We start from the raw sequence: 25,976 nt of genomic DNA, 5'->3' as shown, positions 1-25,976 counted from the left end.
GCTCAACTATTAGCATGTGTAGCTAATAACTAATACAGCCATAATATGTATTGTAATTTGCATTATGATCATTAAGCATTCCAGACTAGTCAATCTTTAGTTGACTCACTGGATATGGTGAAATTCCGAAGAAAATATTAATAAAATAGCTGAATGGTATGCAAGTTTATTCCATAGTGGACAATTAGGGGTATATCTTATACCACATTTTTCTGTATTTTTGGAATAATTTATAATATCAATGTGTCATAGTTTTATTTGAAATAAATTTAAGTCAGAAAAAGATTATTTGGCTCTTTACCAATACCATTTGATTATCTGTGTTTCTTGTTTGGTTGAGCATCTGGAAATTAATGAATTGTTAGGAAATGGTCACCAGGCAGTGGCATTAGCATATGAACATCTGGTATTAAAATTAGTCAACACAGAGGGATATTTTGGTGATAACTTAAATTCACTGAGAGTCACTCTTTGAATCAGTATTCTAACAATTTTATGGAATGACAAAGCTATTGCTGTGTTTTAGAACATGAGATAGAGATGCTTTGAGTCAGAATTGGGGCTGTTTGTGTTTATGTTTATTTCTTTATTTGGCAAGGTGGGTGTCAGAGTTCCAAACTTATGACCTCATTTAAAAGTCATTCATTTTTTTCCCACCAAATGAACTCACTTGAGGCCATTTACATGCTATGAGAATATATTATTGCTGATCCCTGTAATCTATGAGGCCTGTCCAGGATAAAGTGATCACATTGAAGAAGTGAGAAGTCTTTGTCTGAGCTACACATAGGTTACATGCAGGGTGTGCTTATAAATGTGGATTATTTCATGGTTCTACTTTCCACTTCTCGTTTCTATCTGGCCTCATTTCTTATGCATAGTATTATTTTTCTTTTATAATTCAACATTTATACTGTGTCTTTAACATCCCTACACAAAGAAACTCAATTTTGATGGTATTTTCTTTGATTGGTAAGTCATCTAACTTAAGTATATAAGTATATAAATACATTAAGTATATATACTTATAAGTATGTATAAGTATATATTTAATATTTTATATATTTAAGTATATATTTAAGTGTAAATATATAAATAGATATTTGTATATAAATAAATATATATAGTTGTACAAAGGACTTGCCATTCAACAAAGCTGTTTATGGTTCCATATCTTAGCTATGGTAAATAATGCCGCAATAAACATAGTTGTGTTGGTAGCTTTAGTATGGTCTTGTTTGTAATCATTTGGGTAAATGCCCAAAAGTGGGATTACTGGGTCATAGGGGAGCTCTATGTGTAGTCTTTTTGTTAGGAAATGGAAAGATTTGGAAAAAATTATATTAAGTGAAGTCAGCTAGGCGCAAAGAAACATCGGTCCCGTGGTTTCCCTTATTTGCAATAACTAGTATATATCTGAGACAAGAAGAAAAGTTCAGACAAAATTATGTTAAGCGAAATGAACCCCAAGATAAGGACACAAGTGTTTTTTTTCTTTCTTTCTATTGTTTCTAACATATTTATAAGGGACCACGTGATTTTTTTTGTTGCTTTGTGTATCTCTCCCCCATGCTATAACCCCTGCTTTCACTGTATTTGATGTTGGTATAGTTTGGGGAGCAGAAGGGGAAAAATTGTTTCAATAGGGATACAGGTGGACCCATTGCAACAATGAGATGTACAAGTCGTTATGTTGAAAACGAACTTTACAACTTAGGTGGGGGGGAGGGGGGAGGAGGATTAGGTGGGGGGGAGGATGGGAAGGGATGGGAAGGGGAAACAAAGGAGGAGGCTACAATGCTAGATAAGAAATGTACTCATTACCTTGCCCATATGATTGTAACCCCTTTGTGCAGTATTTTTACAATAACAAAACATTTTTTTAAAAAGCTGTTCATGAATACAATGCATCTTGATCAATGTCACTCCTCTCAAAATTCTCTTTTGCTTTATAGTCTCAATACTCTCCTTGTCGGATTCCTTCTAAATTTACAGCTATTATATTCACTTACAGTAACTTCAATACAATGATAAACTGATTATTTTGGAACACAGAATGATTGTTTATTTAATAAACACTTGTAAAGCATTAGGTGGTAGATGGTATGTAGACAAACTAAGTTTGAATATAAATTTCTCTCTCAGAATTAGTGGTAAACCAAGTTAATAGACACAACAAACCAACTTTGTATTCCTGTTACTAATTTTATTACTAAAGTTAGTTAACTTACAGTCTGCTTCTGCAGAACTCTGCTGACTATACAGAAGTGGCACATCAATTAAATATGAAATAGCAAGACAAATGCATGAATAAAATAGCTAGCATTCAGATAAACTTCAAAATGCAATCTCTCAGCAGTGAAATGTCATTAAATCCTTTAGGAACTCATTAATAGATTAACATTTGGAAGAGTAATAATACAGCAAGTGTTGAATTCTAATTAAATAAGAATAAAAAGACAAATTGTCTATTATATAATCCCACTGAATACTTGGTAAAAATCAATATAATAAAATACCAGAGACAACACTTGAACATTTAGGTGGCCATTTTAAAGGGCAATGATGTACATATGGACAGACATGGACAGACGTGATAGACATGTTTAATGGACATCTACTAGTGCTTCATAAAATTTATGTTTATTGCCATATTTCCAAAGGAGTAAAATAATATAGGTCTTCATGAAAATGGTTCAGAATTGATCCTTTTGTGTCAATATACAATATACCAAGTCTTAAAGCATATAGATTGTTAGAAAAACAAACAAAACTACTTAAAAAACAAAAACAAATAAAGAAAACAACAAAAAACCCAGCCAAGTTCCCAGTATCTCACGCCTATAATCCTAATTACTCAGGAAGCTAAAATCTGAGAATTGCAGTTCGAAGGCAGCCTGGGCAGGAACTTATATCCAATGAACCACCAGAAAACTGGAAGTGAACTATGGCTTAAAGTGATAGAGTGCTAGCCTTGGGAAAAAGAGCTCAGAGACAGTGTCCAGGCCCTGAGTTCAAACCCAAGGATTGGGAGGAAAAAAAGAACCACTTTGAATTTTCTAATCACAGCTCTTATTCTGTCTCTCTCTCTCTCTCTCTCTCTCTCTCTCTCTCTCTCTCTCTCTCTCTCTCTATATATATATATATATATATATATATATATATATAAATTATTATATATATACAATAATTTGAATCAACTTAATAGGATAAGTCTCTTGAAAATTTGTGATATATCACAAAAGAAAGGAAGTGGTATGATAGAGAACGTTTAGGTATGTAGTAATTAATATAATTTCCTATAGTGATTTGTTTTTTAAGGTAAACCTGGAGTTGTATATGTGATAATCTGAAGGCTATACTAACTGCACTGAGTCAGTGCAGTGAATTTTGGAATTCTCCCTCCTTCACTGCTTTGAATCTTCACTTCTGCAGTGTTGCCCAAGAGCTACAGCTGTTTTTGATAGGACGCGAATGAAATATATGAAGAGTAACAAGGTAGTAAAAGTCATAAATGCCACATAAAATGAAATCATCAATGAATAAAGTGATTGGGGTTTAAGATTTGCAATTTTCCTTTTTAAATGTCCTTATTGATTTGTTGCAAATACCGTTAACCCTGTATTTGGCAAGTGGTGAGGACATTATCACTTGTGTTCTCATTTGTAATAAAACAGATTAACTTGCTGTGAGATTTTAACTAGGCTGAGGCACAACAGTAGCCGCCTAATGAACCAAAACACATTACAGTTAAGCAGCTAAATAGATGCATACTGATTACAGAACTGAAAAACGGACCTGATTACTTGAAAGAAGACATTGTTCAAAGACCTATCATTATCTGAGGAGAAATTGAACATTCTTGTTCCACACCTTAAAAATTCATATGCAATTCTAAATCAATATGAAACATTGGGCTCCTCTAACATGGTTTACATGGTGAAAAAATTCTGACCTCACATATTCCTTAGGAAAATACTAACAGTGAACTGAACCTTGATTGGATTTGGCAAATACAGCTACAAAATCTTATAGCAGAAATAATGCTTCTTCAAAATATTACTGTCACTCTTAATATTCACTGTCAAAATCATGTTTTCCAAGTTATTTTACTGATTCATATAATAAGCTGTTGAAAATTGCAAAGAAGGAATTTGAGGCTAAATTATTCAAGTACATAATATCTGATCATATGCTAATTTTGAACATACTGGAAAAATCACTTACAGCATTGAACATTGTCTTAATAAAAATTTCAATTTGTGTAAATTTTTATATAACCTTTTATAAAAAAGGGTACTAGCATTTTTTGTTAAACACAGTGTACAAAACCAAGTGTCATGGTCATCTATATTCTCTTGCTTTGGCAGATCATGAACTACATCAATTTTCAATGCTCTTTTACTCTTCTTACTTAGCAGTACTGGGATTTGAACTCTAGACATTGTGCTTGCTAAGCAGTTGCTCTGTGACTTAGGCCAACAACCCCAACTGAAAGAGTTTCCATTGCTATTGTAAAGCATGTGATGCTGTATGTGATTCCTGTTTATCACTATACATTGATTTTGTTCTTTATTTCTATTTTCATACAATAACTTCTGGGTTTTGTACCTATCCTTTCTTTTAGTAGCCAAAAAGAGTTAGAGAAATGAAGTTCATTTAATTTTATTTATTTATTTTTTTTGCAGCAGAGTTTCAATGAAAATACTGGATGTTTTCTACCTTATAAACATGAAATCAATGAGATTGCAAAATGGTGAATGGACAAAAATGGCTAAATGGATGTTCTATATATGCATATGTGTTTAAATATACATATACAATATAGAGAATATATTTCTAACTATGAAAGTTTAGTTTAGATTTTATAAAGTGATGACCTTTGGGTCTCTCCAAAATGAAATTATCTATGGTAGGAAGAATAAATACATCTTCCTGTGTATCCCAACACCATCCTGCCAAAAGAACTAAAACTCTTGGGGAAAAGTAATTCATTTCTTTTGATCTGCTTATGCATTTCTTTCGAATGTGCTTAACATCCATTTTTTTCAGATTGCTCCAAATAATCTTTTTTGTATATATTTTATTGTAAAGATTACTGTACAGAGGGGTTACAGTTACATGAGTAAGGTAAAGAGTACATGTCAAGTACAAGTGGAATGTCAATGTTGTTGTGATTATCATTTCTTTTATGGCTAGAGAAGTTGAACATTTCTTCCTGTGTCTATTGGCCATTCTTATTTCCTCTTCAGAGAAGTCTCTCTTTATGTCTTTCACCCATTTATTAATCAGGCAGTTGTTTCTTTGAGGATTTGTTTTGGGGGGTTTAGTTTTCTGAGTTCTAAGTATATTTTAGACATGTGACCCTTGTCCATTTTATGGCTAGTGAAGATCTTCTCCCAGTCCATGGGCTTTCTACTGATCTTGCTAGCTATGTCCTTTGCCATGCAGAAGCAGTTGCATGCAATCCCATTTGTCCAACATTTGGATTTGTTGTGTTTCTGGATCTTTATTAAAAAAATTTCACCCTATGAACCTAGGAACCCTAGAGTTTCTCCTATTCCTTCCTGTAATGTTTTCAGGGTGTCTGCTTTGACTTCGTGGTCCTTGATCCTGGTTGGAGTTGATTCTGGTGCAGGATGATACATAAGGATCTAACTTTAGTTTTCTACAGGTGATTAACCAATTTTTCCAGCACCCTTTACTGAAGAGGCTGTCTTTCTCCCATTCTATTTTTTAGCTTCCTTATCGAACATTAGATGGCTATGGGTCTGCGTGTTCATTTCTGGGTTTTCAGTTCTACTCCATTGGTCCTCAGTTCTGTTTTTGTGCCAATACCAAGCTGTTTTGAATACTGTGGCTTTGCAGTAGAGTTTGAAGTTTGATATTGATATTCCTCCAGCACTGTTTTTTCTGCTAAAGATTGTTTTTGCTATTTGGGATCTTTTATTGTTCCATATGAATTTTGGGTTGCTTTTTCTATTTCCTTGAAGAATGAGGTTGAGATATTGATAGCTATCGCATTGAATTTGTACATAGCCTTTGGCAGTATTGCCATTTTCACAATCTAACATCCATTTTTTATAACTAGACATTTTCTTGCATAGTAAATATAAATTAATATATTAGCAAATTAGTCTGTATTAAAATATTGTTTCAAGACATAACAACAGTTATAAAGTCTTTAAAATATACTATGCATTTACCATTGTACTTAACTGATATACAACATTACTACTAATATACACAAAGGCTCTTGTATTACTAAAGTTATTGAATGCTAATGAAATACTAAACAGTAATAAAAACATGATTAGAGACAGTGCATTGATGAGTATTCTAATGTGGCTGTAACAAATGACTACAATTAAAATAATTTGTGTACATGTTATAATTATGTGGGTTACAGTGATATTTCAGTCTGATGAAACTAAAAGCAAGGTTCAGGCAGAACTGTATTCCTTTCATTAGATTCCAAGAAAAAAATGTATTACCTGTGTTTTCCACCTTCTACAAACTTCACACATTTCCTGGTTTATGTTGCCCTTTTCCATCTTCAACATTCACAATGCTGAATCACCAATATATCTTCTGATTTTAAGAACATTTGTATTGAGATTGGAATCCAATATAAATCCAATATAATCCCTCTATTTTATGGTTCTCAAATCTGCAAAGTCCCTTTGGCTATGTCATATGACATACTCACAGTTTTTGGCAATTAAGATATAAACTGGACAGCTTGCATGGGGGCATGATTTCTGCCTGCTGAAATGAGATACACTGAAAAATAATAACTACTATAATGATATAGTGACTTTTAACCCTCAGGTTATTATGTTTGCACTATATATATCCAACTTCTATTTAGGGAATTTATTTATTTGGGGTTTCTCATGAAAAATCAATACAAAAATATACAAACACCCATTTGCTAAACTAATTATTATTGGAATAACTCTGATGATGCAATTATAATTAGATAGAAGATTTAATTTAAGGAATTTATTATGGTTGAATTAAATGTTTTATAGAACAAACAATTCTGTTTCAACATGTCTATAACATACTCAAATTTATTGCATATGTGCATAAAAACTGCAATTTAATTATTTTATTGTTAAAATTAACACAATGATCAAAATTTATTCATCAATTTATGTTGCATAAATGTATTGAATAGCTCCATAAATGTATTAAGAGCAATGGATGATCATAGTATATAAAATATTCAATGTTCATTATCTAGAAATATGAAATTCGAATCAATATTAAGGAGTCTTTGTGTCATGTGCATATCAAAACATTTTCTTGGTTGAATTCAACATGCGCTCCTAATTTCAGATAAATTGAAATTATATCCTTTCCACAATTTTTGCCTGTGCAGTAAAACTAAACAAGTATTAAGTAGCAACATTTGTAAGTTTTTCCATTTTTATCAAGTTTGCACATTTGATATACATCTTTAATCTGATAAAATATTACTCCTTACACCTTGATATTGATTTTTACATCAGTCTAAAGCTTAAAATAATAGCAATAATCTTCATTCTACACTCATTCTGATAATGACTTATGAGTTTTGCCTCCTCAATGTGTCTTTAGTTTTTGGATATTTTTTGCTTTGGGTTATTTTTTTTGTTTTGTTTTTTTGGGACGGGAGGGGGGGGGTCATGGCCCTTGAACTCAACTCCTGGGCACTGTCCCTGTTCTTAAGAATTCTACCACTTTGAGCCACAGTGCCACTTCTGGTTTTCTGGTGGTTCATTGGATATAAGTATCTTATGGACATTCCTGCTTGGGCTGTCATTGATCTCAGCCTCCTGAGGAGCTAGATTACAGGTCATGAGCCACTAGTGCCTGGCTTACTCTGTAGATTATTATTATTGTTGTTGTTGTTGTTATTCACCTGTTACAACGTTCAGTTAATTTCACAAGATCTGAAGATCTGATTTTATTTAATGACACATATTTCCTATGATCTAGTGTGGAATTAGACACTTTCATATTAAGTTAGAAATCGAATCCCATATCACAACCATCATGAAAAATCTTGCACATGCAGATGGCATTTCCTTTTGTGTTTACTTTGTATCAGGAACGCATCCCAGAGAGTCCTTCTCCAGCTCCCTCTCTGGAAGAAAGTCATCGCCCTGGGAGCCAGACTTCCTCTCACCCCAGTAGCAGTGTGTCAAGCTCTCCCTCCCAGATGGATCATCATTCTGAGAGAATGAGTGAGTATTTTGCCTAAAAAATAATTGGAAAATATCCTTTCAGGAATTTCTTCATTAGGACATAGCTCTTGGAGAAAGAAACAAGAGGGAGTTAGATGCTAATAGCTTATACCTGTAATCCTAGCTAGTCAGAAGGCTGAGATTTGAGGATGGCTGTATGAATACCCAGGAAGGATAGTCCATGAGACTCTTATCTACACCAAAAAGCTAGAAGTAGAGCTGTGGTGCATGTTGCAGAGTGCTAGCCTCAAGCACATAAGAAAACTCAGGAACTGTACTGAGTCTTTGAGCCTAGGAGACCCTCTCTCCCCCCCTCTCTTCTCTCTCTCTCTCTCTCTCTCTCTCTCTCTCTCTCTCTCTCTCTCTCTCTCTCTCTCTCTCTCTCTCTCTCTCTCTCTCTCTCTCACACACACACACACAGAAACAACTGGAAGAAAAGGTAATACTTCTTTAATATATGTGGCTTTAGAAACATTCAGTTTTCATTTGATCAATAAATTGAAACAAACCTTCAGAAATATTTTCCTCAATTCCTCCTATAAATGTATTACTGGATTTCATGGGAATAACTCCAGGCATGGCATGTGTTAAGTATTTATGCAACTTCTAGTGTAAGAATCACACTGTTGGTCATTTAAGAGTGCTTAAAAACAGAATCTATATATGATAAGCCCCATTCTCAACAATTTGGAACTGGGATATTGACTATGCTATTGTCTATATTTTTAATTGTCTCAAACGTCTAATACCATAGACACCATTCCAAAAAAATTGTGTTAAAGTGGCATGCCAGATCCTTAAGTCTAGGAATAGGTCTAGTACTAAGTGGGCAGAGCATCTTGGGTATGTTGCTTAAGCACCATGAATTTTTTTGCTTATTTGATGAAAATAATTAGCAAAATATGTGGGAAAATAGTTCAGAAATTTTACATTCTAGGGAAATACAAGGGGATATCATTTCTCTTTATGTGGCTTTCCATTGGTTGCTTATTTCCTCTTGCTGTCTGCTCTTACTTAGATGTATAGAAATTAAGTGTATAATGTTGATGGATCAGTTGATATAGGAAAGTCATTCATCTTCTCTACCTACACAATCTAAATTTCTTTTTATCCTTTTCCTTTAGTAAATTGATTTCTGCTTTACCTTTAGCAGAATATATTTTAGGTTTTTATAACTGTTCTTGCTTTTTACAACAGTACTTGCTTTTATCATCCACAACATGTTTTGCGGGGAGAACAAGAATTTAAAGAATTAGGAAAAGTGTTGTGTTATAGATCTTTCTTGGAGATGAATAATGGCAATTCATCACATGTCAACATTCATCTAAGTCATATTTAGCCTGTCAATTTTATATATTGTTTTCTGGTCTCCAATTTCTAGTAAACTCAGTGATTATTAAATCTAGTTTTGTACTACGATCACCTATGGAACTGTTACAACTATGGATTCCCAGGCCATACACTCAGCGTCTTGCTCTCTTCATCTAAAATACTGGGAGCAGTGTTCTGCTTTGCTTTTTGGTATCAGCTCAGAAGATTCTAATGTGTAGCCAGAGCATTCGAGTTGGGACTCAAAACCCTTAGAGATTAAATTTAATTCAAGTTTTGCCAGGCCCCTATGGCTCACACCTGTAATCCTAGCTACTTAGGAGGCTGAGACCTGAGGATCCTGGTTTGAAGCCAGACCAAGCAGGAAAGTCTGTGAGACTCTTACATCCAATTAACAATCAAAAAGCCAGAAGTAGAGCTGTTGCTCAAGTGGTAGAGTACCAACCTTGAATGAAAAGAGCTGAGGCACAGTGTTCAGGCCCTGAGTTCAAACCCCAATGCTAGTACAAAAAAGAAAGAGAGAGAGAGAGAGAAAGAAAAAAAGAAAGAAGGAAAGGATGAAAGCAAGCAAGCAAGCAAGCAAGCAAAAAGAAAGAAAGAAAGAAAGAAAGAAAGAAAGAAAGAAAGAAAGAAAGAAAGAAAGAAAGAAAGAAAGAAAGAAAGGAAGGAAGGAAGGAAGGAAGGAAGGAAGGAAGGAAGGAAGGAAGGAAGGAAGAAAAGAAAGAAAGAAAGAGAGAAAGGGATAGGAAGGAAGGAAGGAAGGAAGGAAGGAAGGAAAGAAGGAAGGAAGGAAGGAAGGAAGGAAGGAAGGAAGGAAAGAAGGAAGGAAGGAAGGAAGGAAGGAAGGAAGGAAGGAAGGAAGGAAGAAAATCTAAGCATTTATTCTGTAGCAATAATATTTGTACCGGTGATGGTAGGGAAGAGCGAAAGAGGGAGTAGAGGAAGAGAGAGGACAGGGAAGGAGGACAGAGAGGGGAAGGAGGAGGAGGAGGGGAGAGGAAGAGACTAAAATCTGGAGGATCTAGGATCAAGATTTAAAGCCAGCCCAAGCAGAAAAGTCTAAGAAACTCTGTCTCCAATTAACCAGCCAAAAGCTGGACTAGAGATGTAGCTCAAGTGGTAGAACACCAACCAGGAACAAGCAAGCAGAATGACACAGCAAGACACTGGGTTAAGGCTGCAGAACTGGCAATGTGCAAATACATCTACATCTATATATGTGTATATACATATATGCTTATACATATACATGTTTCAATTATCATCAGCAGTAATTTGGTTATATATGCACATTCTACAGCTGTCCAATCAGGGTAGGAAATTATCTACAAGGGAACAGGTTTGATGGTTCCTAAACCAGCAGGTATGATGGTACAGTACTATAATCCATGCACTCAGGAGGCAAAATCAGGAGGATTGAGAATTCAGTACCAGGACTACAAAGATAGATTTTGTATCAGAGAAAAGAAAAGGATGACTTGAGTGATCATAACTTATTTTAGAGAGGTATAATATTTTAATAAAACTTCTGGCTTTTTGACTATAGAGAATGAAATCACAAACTGAAAAATAGCATATAAATACTAGTTTTACCCCTTTCCATGTTTTGTGGAGATTCATAGCAATGACCAGAAGGTTATATTTGAATCTGGCGGTCTTTGCATATATGCTATCATCAAAAACTTCCACAGTGAGTTAAGTGTGTAACTATTTTACACTCATTGTCTATTAAGTGAGAAAAATCTTTTCAGAAGCATTTTTGGAAATATATTATTAATCATGGATGCAAATACTAATCTGAATATGAATTTTGAAAATGGAACCTTTGTAAATGTTTTAAAGATGGTAAGTTGGCAACTGAATGCAATATAATTTTACTTTAAATTCACATAATTAACCATCTTATTGATTTTTAAGAATACATATGTATATTATTTTCAAATAGTTATAAAAAGGGTTACAATTTACCATGTCCATTCTCATTGATTTTTAAATTGCACAACCATAAGCACAGATACTTTTACTATAATTGAAGTATATAAAAATCCATATTAGTAGAATATTGAACAATATTAGTCATATATCTGCATTTCTCGTGGGTGTTTTGTATAGAAAATTACTCAGTTAAATCTCTTATTTATAGTTATGATGCCTAGCAACAGAGAGGAAGTTATTGTTGATCAGGATAATGGACCAACCATCAAAAAATTCCCAAGGGATAATAAAGGTAAAATGATTTTTGCTTATTTGATATCCTTATGTAGGTCAGATACAACTCAATGAATATCCCACTGATCTATATTGCATAGATATTTCCCTAATTGTGATAAGATTCCTGTCCTTATTTAGGGAAATTTATCTGGTTTTGGATATGTTCTTTTAACAGGGAAAAAGTGATACCTATCTGGAGCATTTTGTTTAGTGTCAGAAATTACATATTAGCCTGAAATTTGTCTGTTCCTCTCCTTTGCCCTTTGATTTTGTGTGTGTTATGATTAACACATTTTATAAATATATATAATAGATAACTATGTTCTCTATTAACTATATTTAATGTAGGTTGCTGTCATGCAGGAGGGCTACTTCTGTCAACAGTAAAAAGCAATTACAAACAATGTGATAATTTGGACGTTTCCTATGAAATATTATCAAGATAATCAATCAAATATAGACCTAGTCTATAGGCAGACACAGTCTGGCCCTAACTTCTGATCTGCTGATGTACATTGCTCCTTCTATACAATATGCAGTTTTATCTTTCCTATTACTTTAAGGAAAATAGGTAGAAAAGTAATTCTAAAAATATTCTCTCCAAAATGAAAGCTGAGTTCTACTTGTTTAAAAGCTAAAAAGGTCTGAAAAAAGAAATATATCATCATATGTTATAAGCTGTGAATTATTACTGCTAGTAGGAATTAGTAGCTAATATACAATTTATTAGATATATCAGATGGTATGTACTTATTCCAGAAAGTATATTTTCTATATCTACATCTACTTAAGACATTTATGATAGAAAAAAAGGATCAATAAGCTGAACATTTAATGAAGAAAGTTTTTTCTTTTCTTTTCAAGGCATAATTACCTAGATAAGCATTTTAGCTGGAATTTGAAATAGTGTATGATTTTAATTTCATTGATTCATGGTTGGTTTCCTTGCCACATGTTTAGTCTTCTTAGGCAGACACTGTAAGGCTAGCCCTTCTGGAGCTCCAAGCTATACATGACTTATTTCATAATAGTTGTTCGAGTGGAAGCAGTCAGATTTCAGTACATTAAACTACCCAAACGCTTATACAGTTAATGAAATTCTAGTTATAGATGGATCTTTATCTATAACCAAACCCTGTTTGAGACCAACACCCTTCTTTTTACCACATCATGACTCTTTGAAAGACAGCTTAGTAGGAAAGTAGATTTTCTAAGAAAATCCCAGCTGTACTTGAGAATATGATTCCATTGGAACTGCCAGGCCTAAAAGTAAAAATGGCATTTAGGACTGACCTCAGCTCTCAGGTATACACTGCTGTGACATAGGAAAAATCAGCTGGAACATTAGTTCAGATATACTGGAACTGATTTTCATAAGATACTCAGTGGTATGTATTGGCATTTCTGAATCTCCTGTTGTGGAGTGGCTCCTTGAGCTTTTGTGCATTACCACGTAAGCACCAGGTCCACTTCTGGCTTCTTCTCTGGTTAAATATAGATAGGAGTTTCAGAGACTCCTGCCTGGGCTGGCTTTGAACTGCAATCCTCAGATCTCAGACACCTGACCTAGGACTATAGTCCTAGCTCATGCCTATAGGCATGAGCCACCATTGCTCATCTGGAGATTGACTTTTCTCACTCAACTAATTTACTGCCCAAATTTTGGTATGTGTCAACAAAGAATCTGACAATTGTACTTCACATATGTAATGTGCTATGCAGGAACCTTAGATTAGGAGGATCTTAGTCCAAAGATACCCTAGGCAAAAGTATGAGAGCCTACTGAAACTAAAAGTCCTAGCTAAAGTAAAGGAGCTGGAGGCATGGCTCAAATACTAGCAGAAATGCCTGCAAGTGTGAAGCCTTGTTTCAAACCTCAGAACTTCCCTCCCTCCAAAAAATTCCAAAGAAGCATAACATTTTTGATTGACAGTTATACATAATTGTAAGGAAATAATGTATTTCTAAGTATAAAGTAAGTATACTTTGTTCCACTAAATGTTTGCTATACTCAAATATCAGGCTAAGAAAAGTATCTAATAACTCTTTAATAGCTCAACTGGATTAATTTCATGGGGTTCTCTCTGTGCATTTAGAATTCTTATCATGGATTTATTTTGTAATATTGATGTGCTTAATGGTCTACTTCTATGAACACATTATGGAACATCTATTTGTTTGAATATAATTATTGACATCATAAATTAGACAGGTACAGAGAATGATGCCAAGTGGAAAAAGTGTATGAAAAAATAATCTTTATAGTTCTTAAAATGGTGTAGAAATTGAAAGCCCCTGAAGAGAGAAGCTAAAGTGCCAATTACTAGTTCAGTTACTTTAATCTTTAACATGTTCCTTTGATGAAATTTGAACTTCTCATGCTGCTCTGAAAACACTATCAATTTTTCTTCTTTTACTATTTTGGTTCATGTAGAATTCAAGCATCAATATTCTATCTGACAGAATACATTTTTCCTCAAGGAAAACAGTTGGTAGTTAAATAACTAAAATTATATTGGACATTTGCACAGTTTTAAACATGAGTTTTAACCAGTTACTCTGCCTGAAGATATGGGGTGTTCTGGTAATGAAGGTTAATATGCATGGATTTGGATAGAGAGAAATGATATATCTATCTGTTAATAAAATATCCTTGCCTTCCAAGCAAAAGAAAGTGAAAACATATATACTGAAAGATAAATGAAGACTGCTATTCATCTTCTGACATACTTTCTTCATGCCTCAGTTATTATATACTAAAAGGTCATGGAAATGAAAACATATTTTTTTAATTTTTTAATTTTTATTTTTATTTATTTTTAATTTTAATTTTTATTTTTTGTGAACATACTGTACAGAGGGGTTACAATTACATGGGCAAGATAATGAGTACATTTCTTATCAAGCATTGCAGCCTCCTCCTTTGTTTACCCTTCACATCCCTTCCCAGTCCCCGTCCCCCCCCCCCCCCCCCCCCCCCCCCCCCGCTCCGGCATCAAAATTGTAAAGTTCATTTTCGACATGACAACTTGTACTTCTCATTGTTGCAACAGGTCCACCTGTATCCTTAAACAACTGGTTTTTCCCCATCTCCTCCACAAATTATACCGACATCAAATATAGTGAAAGCAGGGGTTATACTGTGGGGGAGGGACATACAAAACAACAAAGAAATAATCTTATAAATGCGTTAGAAACAAATGCATGAAAGAAAAAAAAACATTTAAATACATATCTAAGGGTTCATTTTCCTAACATCACATTATCTGACCTTTTCTGCTTGACTCATACATATACTAGATATTGCAAATAAGGGAAACCATGGGACCTATGTTTCTTTGGGCCTGGCTTACCTCACTTAATATAATTTTTTCCAAGTTTTTCCATTTCCTAACAAATGGGGAAATGTCATTCTTTCTGATGGAGGCATAGAATTCCATTGTGTATATATACCACATTTTCTTGATCCATTCATCTACTGAGGGGCATCTGGGTTGGTTCCAGATCTTAGCTATGGTAAATAATGCTGCAATAAACATAGTTGTGCTGGTAGCTTTAGTGTGGTCTTGTTTGTAAATATTTGGGTAAATGCCCAAAAGTGGAATTGCTGGGTCATAGGGGAGCTCTATGTGGAGTCTTTTGAGGAACCTCCATACTACTTTCCAAAGTGGTTGAACAAGTTTACACTCCCACCAACAATGAAGTAAGGTTCCCTTCTGTCCACATCCCCTCCAGCATGATTATAGCCATTCTAACTGGGGTGAGGTGGTATCTCAATGTTGTTTTGATTTGCATGAAAAAATATTTTTAAAGGCCTTCTTTCTTTACTCATACGTGAAAGGTAAACATAGATAAAAAAAGAATCAAGTGATTATAAACTTTCAACTGCAAATGGATGGAAAGGGAGAAGTGATTACATTTTTTTCAAATAATTATTCAGAGCTCATTTTATTCACTGTAGCTGCTTATAATTCTGGGTAAATTCATAGGTAGATACAGCAATTTGAGGAGTTGGGTAATTTTATCCCCACTCATCTTTGAGACTGGTGCTTGCTAGTTCTTGGAATCAGATAGCTCCCAGATAAATGGAGAAACTTGGGCTGGGAAGATGGCTCAGTGGTAGAGGACTTGCCTTGCATTCATGAGTCCCTGAGTTCGATTCCTCAGCACCACATAAGCAAAAAGAAAAAAAAAGCCGGAAGTGGCACTGAGGCTCATGTGGTAGAGCGCTAGCCTTGAGCTGAAGAGCTGAGGGACAGCGCCCAGGCCCAGAGTTCAGGCCACACAACCGGATCCCCAAAAAATCCAAACAAAAAAAACAAACAAAAACAAACAAAATAAATGGAGAAACTGGATGTTTCCTATTCAAAGACTAAAAGATTTACTGCAAAGACTCTAGTCATCTACAAATAGTGAGACCAAAGGAGGATACTATTAGGGGAGGAACACAAAGAAACAATGTCTATGTGCCTCTGATCATATAAAATAAAATTTTTAGTTTTTTTTCATTTCTAGAAATGAAAAAAAATTATAAGAAGCAAGCTAATAACTTCTCAAATGTACATTTGGAATTTAAAACTCCAAGCCCTTGTCACATCTTTCCTACCTTCTAGCCAGGCTGTCTGGTAAACATGTGGTCCATAAAGCAAATGTTTTTATGATTAGGCCTATGGAATAGTTTCCAACTTTGTTTAAAGTGCATGTCATTTGGGAAATTATGTAATCACTTAATCACAATTAAAAAAAAAAAAAGAACCTCGGGGAAGGTAGGGAGGGAAGGGATAGTAGGGGGAAAACAATGGAGGGGGTAACAATGCTCAATAGGAAGTGTACTCATTACCTTACTCATGTAACTGTAACCCTCTGTATAGTATCTTTACAATAAAATTTTTTTTAAAAAAGCCAATCTGGGCTCCACAGCAAAACCTTGTCTCAAAAAACAATAAAAAAAAAAAAGAAGAGGTACAAAACACTCAAGTGTCCTATAGAAATAAATTCAATGCTTCACTATTGGTCAAAATTAAAAGTGATCCTAAAAAAATAGAAAAGAAAAGAAAAAAAGAAAGCTGAGGTGGAGGGAAAGTAGGAGAAAAGTGAGGGAAGGGATAACAATTTTGACAAGAAATGTATTCACTACCTTACTTGTGTAACTGTAACCCCTCTGTACATCACCTTGACAATAAAATTTTTAAGAAATTAAAAAAATAAAGTGCATGTCATTTCATATATTTTAATTGATCCATTCTATGTAATTATGTATATTTTCCTTAATAAAATGCATAACAGATAAGAATGTTGTAATTTGACAGTTACATATTTTCTTCTTTAAAAGTATATATTTGCTGTTACTGAAAAGGTGATGTACAGAGGGGATATATTTACATAAATCAGGTGAATACATTTCTTTTCAAACAATGTCACCTCTTCCCTCACTCTCTCCCAGTTTTGCTTTCCTGTCCCCACCCACAACTTATATTGTTCATTTTCAGCATAGTGTGCAGAGAGTATCACTACTGAATTTATTCACCCTTTGTGCCACCATTTCTGTGCTCTCCCTTACTCTCCCGCAAACAGATAAATTTACAAACAAGACAAAAGATAAAGAAAAAACAACAAAACCTCTTGTTTCCATGTCTGGGAGTTCATTTCAATAAATATTATTTTATATAATTATATTCACATAGCTAATGAGCCTTTGTAAACCTCTCCTAGGAAAATCCTCTTTTGTTCTCACTGTGTGAATATGTAGATACCTGTATAATTTATCACATCCTGGTGTATTTTTTGTCAGTTTACCATCCAGTGAATTTACTTGTAGATTTATAGGCACATTTTAATTATCACAAATGAGGGAAACCATGCATGGCTTACTTCACTTAATATAATGTTTTCCCAAGTCTTTCCATTTCTGTATAAATGGTACAATATCATTCTTTCTGGTGAGTAGAATTCCATTGTGTGTGTGTGTGTGTGTGTGTGTGTGTGTGTGTGTGTGTGTATATATCACATTTTCTTGATCCACTAATCTATTGAGGGGCATCTGAGTTGATTCTGTGTCTTGGCTATGGTAGAAAATGCTGCAATGAACATGGTTGTGCTGATAGCTTTAGGGTAGCCTGGTTTGTGGACAGTTGAATAAATGCCCAGGAATGGCATTTCTGGGTCATAGGGATGCTCTATGTTTAGTCAGTTTCTGGTAGTATATATATTATATATATAATATGAATAATATATATATACATATATATATATATAAACCAAATGAGCTATGGAGAAAGATCTGGTTAACACTGCATGAGATTTGAGATAAAAACTTGACCAACGTGTAACATGGGTGCAAAACTGATTTTTATAAAGAAGAGAGCCTACTATTTTGTATTTTCTGAGATAAAATTTGTGCATTTCCACTGTTAACAATTGGCCTACTTTCAAAAATGTTAAGTAATTGTGTTTTCTATGAAAAAGTTTTTCCAAAATGCTTCTAGAAGCTTCCATTCTTTTTTATTTCATATAATGACCATATTCAAATTATTACAGATTTATTCCATATGTACAAAGTAGTTCTGCTTGCATATGTAAACATTTTGAAATCATTCTAATGTATTTATGTGGACAGAAAAAGTCTTATAATTTCATTGGAATATTATTTCTTCTTATTTCAATGCCTAATTGTATTTAGATGCTGATTAAATCAATTTCCAATGCTTGTGGATATTCTTACTGAAATAATGGAATTTTAAAAAGGTGAACTATTAGATAAAGGGAAATATTTTTCTTTTTTTTTTATAATTTTCTACACAAGAAATAGTTTTAGACAGGGAATGTGGCTTAGTGAAAGAGTACTTGCCTAGCATGCATGAAGCCCAAGGTTTGATTCCTCACTACCACATAAACAGAAAAAACCAGAAGTGACTCTGTGGCTTAAGTGGTAGAGTGCTAGACTTTGAACAAAAGAAGCTTGGGGACAGTGCCCAGGAATGGAAAAAATAAAAAAATAGTTTTGTGTAATTCATACATCTATAATCAATACAAAAAGATCTTATTTCCACTCCACCAACACACTTAACTTTTAAGTATCAACAAATATTCCTTGTTTTCTGTGTTATGATAATTACTGTAGCCTACATTGCTTAAGATCTTCCTGACTGCTATGCATTGTTGATTATATTATATGCATTTGTTTTGTTAAATCCTTACAAAGACTCTCTAAGTTAAGAACTTTCACTGTTCTTGTTTACATTGTGAAAACAGACTCAGAAATTAAATTTCTTACCCAAAAGTCATAAAGAAGAGCCATGTTTCATATGAAATTAATAGATTCATTATTACACATTATACAACACAGTTAGTTCCTTCTAATATGCCCCTAAACCACATAAAACATCAAATTTAGATGTTAGACAGTATTTTAATAAGTAATAAGACAATGGAGAAGACATGAAGCAATATGTTGTAAGAGAAACAATTCTGAATGAACTTAGATAAACATTTCTTACCCCTGGTTACCTGATTGATAAAATGGAAGTAGCAAGTAACTCTCTTGTTAGGAAGCTTAACTGGAATGTACTCCTTGCCTTACTCAAGTAACTGTAACCCCTGTAAAGTATTTCTACAATAAATACATACATAAAAAAGCGAAAGTATATTTTTAGCATGTGCTATACAATCTCCTAGAATGACCAATTTCAAGATAATAGCATGATGTCACAAAACATAGACATGAGAAAAGATACTAACTCTCTCAAGTTAATTTGTGATTTCCCATAGGCCACTGCATTCGCCACATATATTCCCATTCTATCTCTAGCCTTATCTCTTCTTGCTGAACTAAACTGGATTAAAAACTATTGAATGAACTGGGTTACAGTGGCTTAGATACTCAAAAGGCTAAGATCTGAAAATCATAGCTCAAAGCCGCCTGAGCAGAAAAGTCCATGAGGCACTTACCTATATTATGAAGCAACAAAACAGCTTTCCTAAAACTGTCACATATATTCAAAAGAACCAGTTTTATAATCTTGTATAGACCTGACCTGGAGCCTATGAATCCATGCAGTAAACAATTGTAACAATTAATTTTGCATTGGCTATTTACTTGACAATAGAATTTTACTATTATAGAAAAATCCATATCACTGAGGCTTGAATACAGAAATCAAGCTCAAGAATGTGAGTTGTATCCACTTATAAGTTGGGTGCTATATGAATGGAGGAGTTATTTTATTGGCTAGAACATCTAAAATAGTATTTATGGTAATGCTTTAATTTGTATTTTATTTTGTCATTGTTTAATATGTCTCTGTTTTACCTATATTTCAAAAAAATATCACAAAGAAAGCTCTCTAAAGTACTCGAATGATATTTGTATTTTTCCTAGAAAGGATCATGAAAAGAGGGTACCTGCTAGAAATGTGGGTACGTGGGTACTTTAAAAAGCTATTTGCGTAAATAATTAGAGTACAGTCTCTTAGACATTTCTCCTTCTGGTACTATTAGCTGAATTATAGAGTAATGTACTGATGTCAGCTCTTAATTTGACCTTTTCTGCTATTTGCCACTCAGTGAATTCTCTTTTGCAAATTCAAATCTCTGACAATCTCAGTGGTACAAGTTATTTTTATCTGCATTGAATTACTTAAGGAATCAGCAGATGAATATAAAATGGTAAATTGGTGAGTTCTGTTTGAAGAATGAGCTGAAAAAATTAGGGTCCAGAAAGGTTAGGAAATTTGTTCACTTTAATAGAGCTATTAAAAATAACATGAAGATATGAATGCAGGCATGATTCAATTAGCACACTGCCTGAGCGTCTTTGTAAGATATGCTCCACACAGCAAGCCTGCTATATTTTCATTGTTAGAGGGGATTCTTATTCATGAAAAAGTTGTAGAGATTCAACTGTAGAAGCAACATTAGTGGTAAATATCTTTCTTATAAATCTTAGTGAGATGTGTTCAAAGCACTGTTTTGAGAAGGTAAATCTAATAGTCATTTGAGGCATAGATTAGAAGAGATTGAGATTTGGATGCCTTTTCTAGTTTAAGCAAATCAATGACAACAGTCTTGTCATGTGTTCTACAATCAAAAAGATTCATTACTTTAAATTATTCCCCGTGCCAGAGTTTCCATTTATTGGCATCTTCCATTTATATAGACAGTTTAGAATTGGTTCTATATCATAAAATATATTCCTTGTAGATTAAATATATGGCATAATAATTCTAAGTAACAAATAAACCATAACTTAAAGGCAGACTTAAGCATGAATTCTCTTATCAGGTTTAAGATTTCAAAAGGGTATGAACACAAATGTATCTCAATAAATAGCTATATAAATAGCCCAATGAATGTACCAAAACCTATTTTAAAAGAATGTGGAGAAGGGAAAGGGTCTAAGAAAGAGTAATACAGATTAGGTGAATTTGATCAAAGTACATTACATCCAAGTTGTATAGGTCAAAATGAAACCCCTTTGTACAGTTAGCTTATACTTTTCTTTAAGGTTTGAAAGATTTTTAGCAAAGGTTGAACTAATTCAGCAATGATACTCACTAGACACTGTGTTGGACATGAGCTCTACAACTTGGGAGGGAGGAGAGTGCTGAGGGGAAAATAACTGGAAAAAAACAAGGGAAGAGTTTACACTGTTCAAAAAGAAATGTGCCCATTACTTGACTTATGTAACTGTAATCCCTCTGTGCATCACCTTTACAATAAAAAAGATCTTAAAAGATTTTAGACAATCCCTAAATGAAAAGCAGAACAAAAAAAGACAGATCTTATGTTCCACATACTTTTGTGATTAATGATATCTTTGTAAATATTTGTGTTTCTTTAAGTATGCAAAATTTTCAGTTTCCTTCTAGATAAAAGTGTACACTCTCAGTGTGCTTAAAATCAAATTTGTGCTTTTCAAATAGTTTCTTATTGGATAGAATAAAACATTCAGTACAATCCAAACAAAGAATTTGCTTATAGCTGTTTGAAAAAATATTCATATTGCAAGAAGTTCAATGGGTTTTTGATAAAAAAAAATAGACTCGAACAACAATCTATAAATCAGATTCTTATATTATTTTGAATATTTTCTAACTAATGGTTATGAAAATGTGTATTACTAATACTTTTGAGCTGGAACATTGTAATATGGCTTTATGAGGTTTTATTTAAATTCTAGAAGCATGTATCTGCACTGAAATACTCATTCTGGAATCAAAGACAAACATTTTCATGTTATTGATAATATCAGAGGAGGGGTAAAGTCATTTCACCTGAAAGGTCATATTTATTATTTTAATGACAAGATGCTCTTATTGACTTTGACATCCCAGGAAGGTCTGTGAGATTCTTCTGGTTCTCCAATGGTAGAAAACTATAATTGCAGTGACCCTTTCGTCTGCCCTCATTTTTTATGGAAAAATGTCCATTGAAGTCATGAGAATTGCTAAGCACACATACTCACTGAAACATTTTGTCGGTGACTACATATGAGCCCAGTGTTCTTTTTTGTTGTTGTTCAGACACAGATATGCCTACATACACACGTGTGTAGCTACCATTTTCACAGCATAATTATTGTAGAGAGTTTTCCCTAACTCTAAGAATCTAAGTGACCTAATCCAGCATCCTAAATTCAATACTTTAAAGGATACTCAAACATTAGGTCCTTCGTTTCAGAATATCTTTTGAAGAATCTTGGAGGCTCTTGGATAATTTGACTTAATGTAATTGTAAACAATGTACTTGAATTGCCTGCATTCCTCATACCAAATGAGGTCATTTTTACTAGCAAATTGTAAACAGGAAGTTCAGTTCTGTCTTTCCTTCTTGCCCAATTCTCACCTTTAAACACTACATTAGTATAAATGATACACTTATAAATTCATTAGTTCCTTTACTCAAAGATGGCCAGAGTTGTGTCTCACTTGACAATTTTTATCAGGTGACAAGGTCAAACTCTGGATCATCGCTATATTCTTTACTTTTCAAAACACTAATACATTTTATTATGTTTTAACTATAACAAAGGAATCAATTCAGCATTCTCATTTTAGTTCCAGAATTACCTGGAAATTATCTAGAAATTAGGTTTTCTATTGGCAAAGGAGATACTGAATTTCCTACAATTTTGTTTGCTTTAAAAAAAACTTTGAAGTTAATATTGATGCTAAAGTATGAAAGTGTTTAAGTGAAAAGATAATGTTAACTCAGCAGTATCATTGCTTTGATCTTTGTGTAAAGTCTTACAAAACTGGATTGCTATTTGATTGACAACCTCGTCAAAGAGTGAATGAAGACTGACACCCTAATACTGAAAATGCAGCGTTTACAAAACTGGAAACACAAGTTTTCTCATGACACTGCTTCTTTGGGGAAGAAAACATTTTACATTGTTTTTAAATAAATGTGCTTTTTCTTCTTGAAAGCCTTTGCCTATTTACACAAAAATAATCCTATTGTCTATTCTTTTCCAGAATACTATTTTACTTGTTGGTGTATTAGATTAGCATGCCATGAGCAACATGTAACTAAGAGACAAGCATTATTAGCCTAGAAACTTGAATTAAACAGAACAGAATTTACTCCTGATTTTGGCTGTGTGGTTTGGGCAAATGTCTTAAACCTGTCATAGTGTATTTCCTCAGCCATAAAGTGGGAGGAATAACAGTAAGTATTTTATGCTAATGGAATGAAGATTGAGATAATCAGTGTAAATTGCTTAACACAGAAATTGGTGACCATTCCTCTTACTGTTGTTCTTATACAATATTATGCTCAACAAAACAAACACATGTGCTTGAAGACTGAATTCATATACCAAACCACGATTTGGTTTAGAACATTTAATTCTCCTATGATGTAGCTAGAAATCACTCCAAGATATTTCTGCTAAATTTACAAGCCAGGGCTGGGCGCCGGTGGCTCACGCCTGTAATCCTAGCTACTCAAGAGGCTGAGATCTGAGGATCGTGATACAATGCCAGCCCAGGCAGGAAAGTCCGTGAGACTTTTATCTCCAATAAACCACTGGACCTTTTCCGCTTGACTCATACCTATACTAGATATTGCAAATAAGGGAAACCATGGGACCTATGCTTCTTTGGGCCTGGCTTACTTCACTTAATATAATTTTTTCCAAACCTTTCCATTTCCTAACAAATGGGGAAATATCATTCTTTCTGATGGAGGCATAGAATTCCATTGTGTATATATACCACATTTTCTTGATCCATTCATCTACTGAGGGGCATCTGGGTTGGTTCCATATCTTAGCTATGGTAAATAATGCTGCAATAAACATGTGATGCTAGGAAAATGAACCCTTAAATATGTATTTTAATGTTTTCGTTTCTTTCATGCATGTATTTCTAATGCATTTATAAGATTATTTCTTTGTTGCTTTGTATGTCCCTCCCCCACAGTGTAACCCCCGTTTTCACTATATTTGATGTCAGTATAACATGTGGAGTAGATGGGGACAAACAAGTCGTTTAAGGATTCAGGTGGACCTGTTGCAACAATGAGAAGTACAAAATGTCATGTCAAAACCAGCTTTACAATGCCGGTGTGGGGGGGGGAGGGGGGTATAATTGGGTGGGGGGAGGGGGGTAAAATTGGGTGGGGGGAGGGGGGAGGCGGGGAAGGGAAGTGAAGGGTAAACAAAGGAGGAGGCTGCAATGCTTGGTAAGAAATGTATCCATTATCCTGCCCATGTAATTGTAGCCCCTTTGTACAGTATGTTCTCAAATAAAATAAAATACAATTAAAAAAAAAAAAAAAAAAAAAAAAAAAAAAAAAAAAAAAAATAAACCACTGGAAAACCGAAGTGGTGTTGTGGCTCAAGCGGTAGATTGCTCGCCTTGAGCTCAAGAGCACAGGGACAGCGCCCAAGCCCAGAGTTCAAGCCCCACGACCTACAAAAATAAATAAATAATATAAAATCAGTTTACAAGCCAAATTTTTCTTCTTGTTAAATTTAAAAGGAAAAAATTTACATTGTTCTATTCCTACATAATGTGCATTACATATAATGACTGCATTTGCTCACCCTTCTTCCCTCTATTCATATTCCTCTCAAGAAAAAAAAACATGTTTCTACATTCTGTTCTTAATTAATCTTATAGAAGTGTTCATTTCATATAATGCAATGCAAAGTAACCATTAATCTTCATTTTATATATATACATATATATCTGATATAATATATGTGATAAAATATAAAAATTTTTCTCTTCATCTATACATATATGTTAGGAATGATAGAATAAAAAGACACTGACAGAGTTGTTATTTCTTTTCAATTGCCTGAAATATGACAATGTATATTTCTACTCCCATTGTAGATGATTAGTTTTTGGAAATGGCTTCACTAAACACTCAGTGTGAAGTGAAATCTTAAGCTGAGTTGCCTTTAGAAAGTCACATCATAATTGGCAAATGAAATTTATAGAATTCCTAAACCCTTGGAGGACATATTTTCTTGCCATATAATTTAGTAATATATACGCTAGTATATAAAGAAAACATACTGTAAATTCACAGATATTGGGCATTTGATTAGCTGCTTCTGCAGAAGTATGGGAACCACACAGCTCAGTTCCATGCTTTCCAGGAATGAAATCTTTTACTGAGGAAACCCAAGTTTGCTCCACAAATCCAACCTTAACTTATTTATAACTATTCTTCCTCCTAATCCAAGAACCTAGCTAAATTGTGGTCAGTTCCCTTGATTTCCATTTTGTAAGCTACTAGAATACACTCAGGTGTCCGAAAATAACGTCACTATCTTTATTGGCAACTTAGTGGTACCTACATTTTTCATTCTATTTAAATAGGAATTATAAAACTTAACACAAGTACAAATGGCTGGGAAACAAGACTACTTAGATATTAGCTTTCCTTCATGGAATTTGCAGAATAATTAATAGATTTTAGTTTTAGTGTTGAAAAATTATATTGATCTTAAAGGAAAAATTCTAATAGAATAGGCTGCTGAAATTTATTTGTATTTGATCCATATTGTTTATCCTTCATTGACTGAAATGTAATTTTGTATATTGTGTTAAGAAATAACTGCTCATTTTCTTTCCAAGTACTTTTCAATACCATGTCATGATTTTATTATTTTGGCATGTTTATTATTAAATTTTTACCTTGAACTTGTAATTTCATCATACCAATAATGACAACAACTCCAAAACT

At 33.7% G+C, this 25,976-nt stretch overlaps 1 protein-coding gene across 1 annotated transcript in view; it reads left to right on the top strand.

Moving 5' to 3' along the window:
* Dach2 (dachshund family transcription factor 2) overlaps positions 1-25,976 on the top strand; it is a 579,439-nt gene that overhangs the window by 507,781 nt on the left and 45,682 nt on the right. The window contains exons 7-8 of the mRNA XM_070040108.1: positions 8,099-8,234; positions 11,707-11,790. Coding sequence (XP_069896209.1) covers positions 8,099-8,234; positions 11,707-11,790 — 220 coding nt within the window. The remainder of the gene's footprint in view (positions 1-8,098; positions 8,235-11,706; positions 11,791-25,976) is intronic.

Source organism: Dipodomys merriami, unplaced genomic scaffold (genome assembly GCF_024711535.1).
Source record: "Dipodomys merriami isolate MVZ:Mamm:240054 unplaced genomic scaffold, mDipMer1.0.p SCAF_3, whole genome shotgun sequence".
Lineage (NCBI taxonomy): Eukaryota > Metazoa > Chordata > Mammalia > Rodentia > Heteromyidae > Dipodomys > Dipodomys merriami.
The sequence above is the reverse complement of the archived record's forward strand: the minus strand, read 5'-3'. Positions and strand labels throughout refer to the sequence as shown.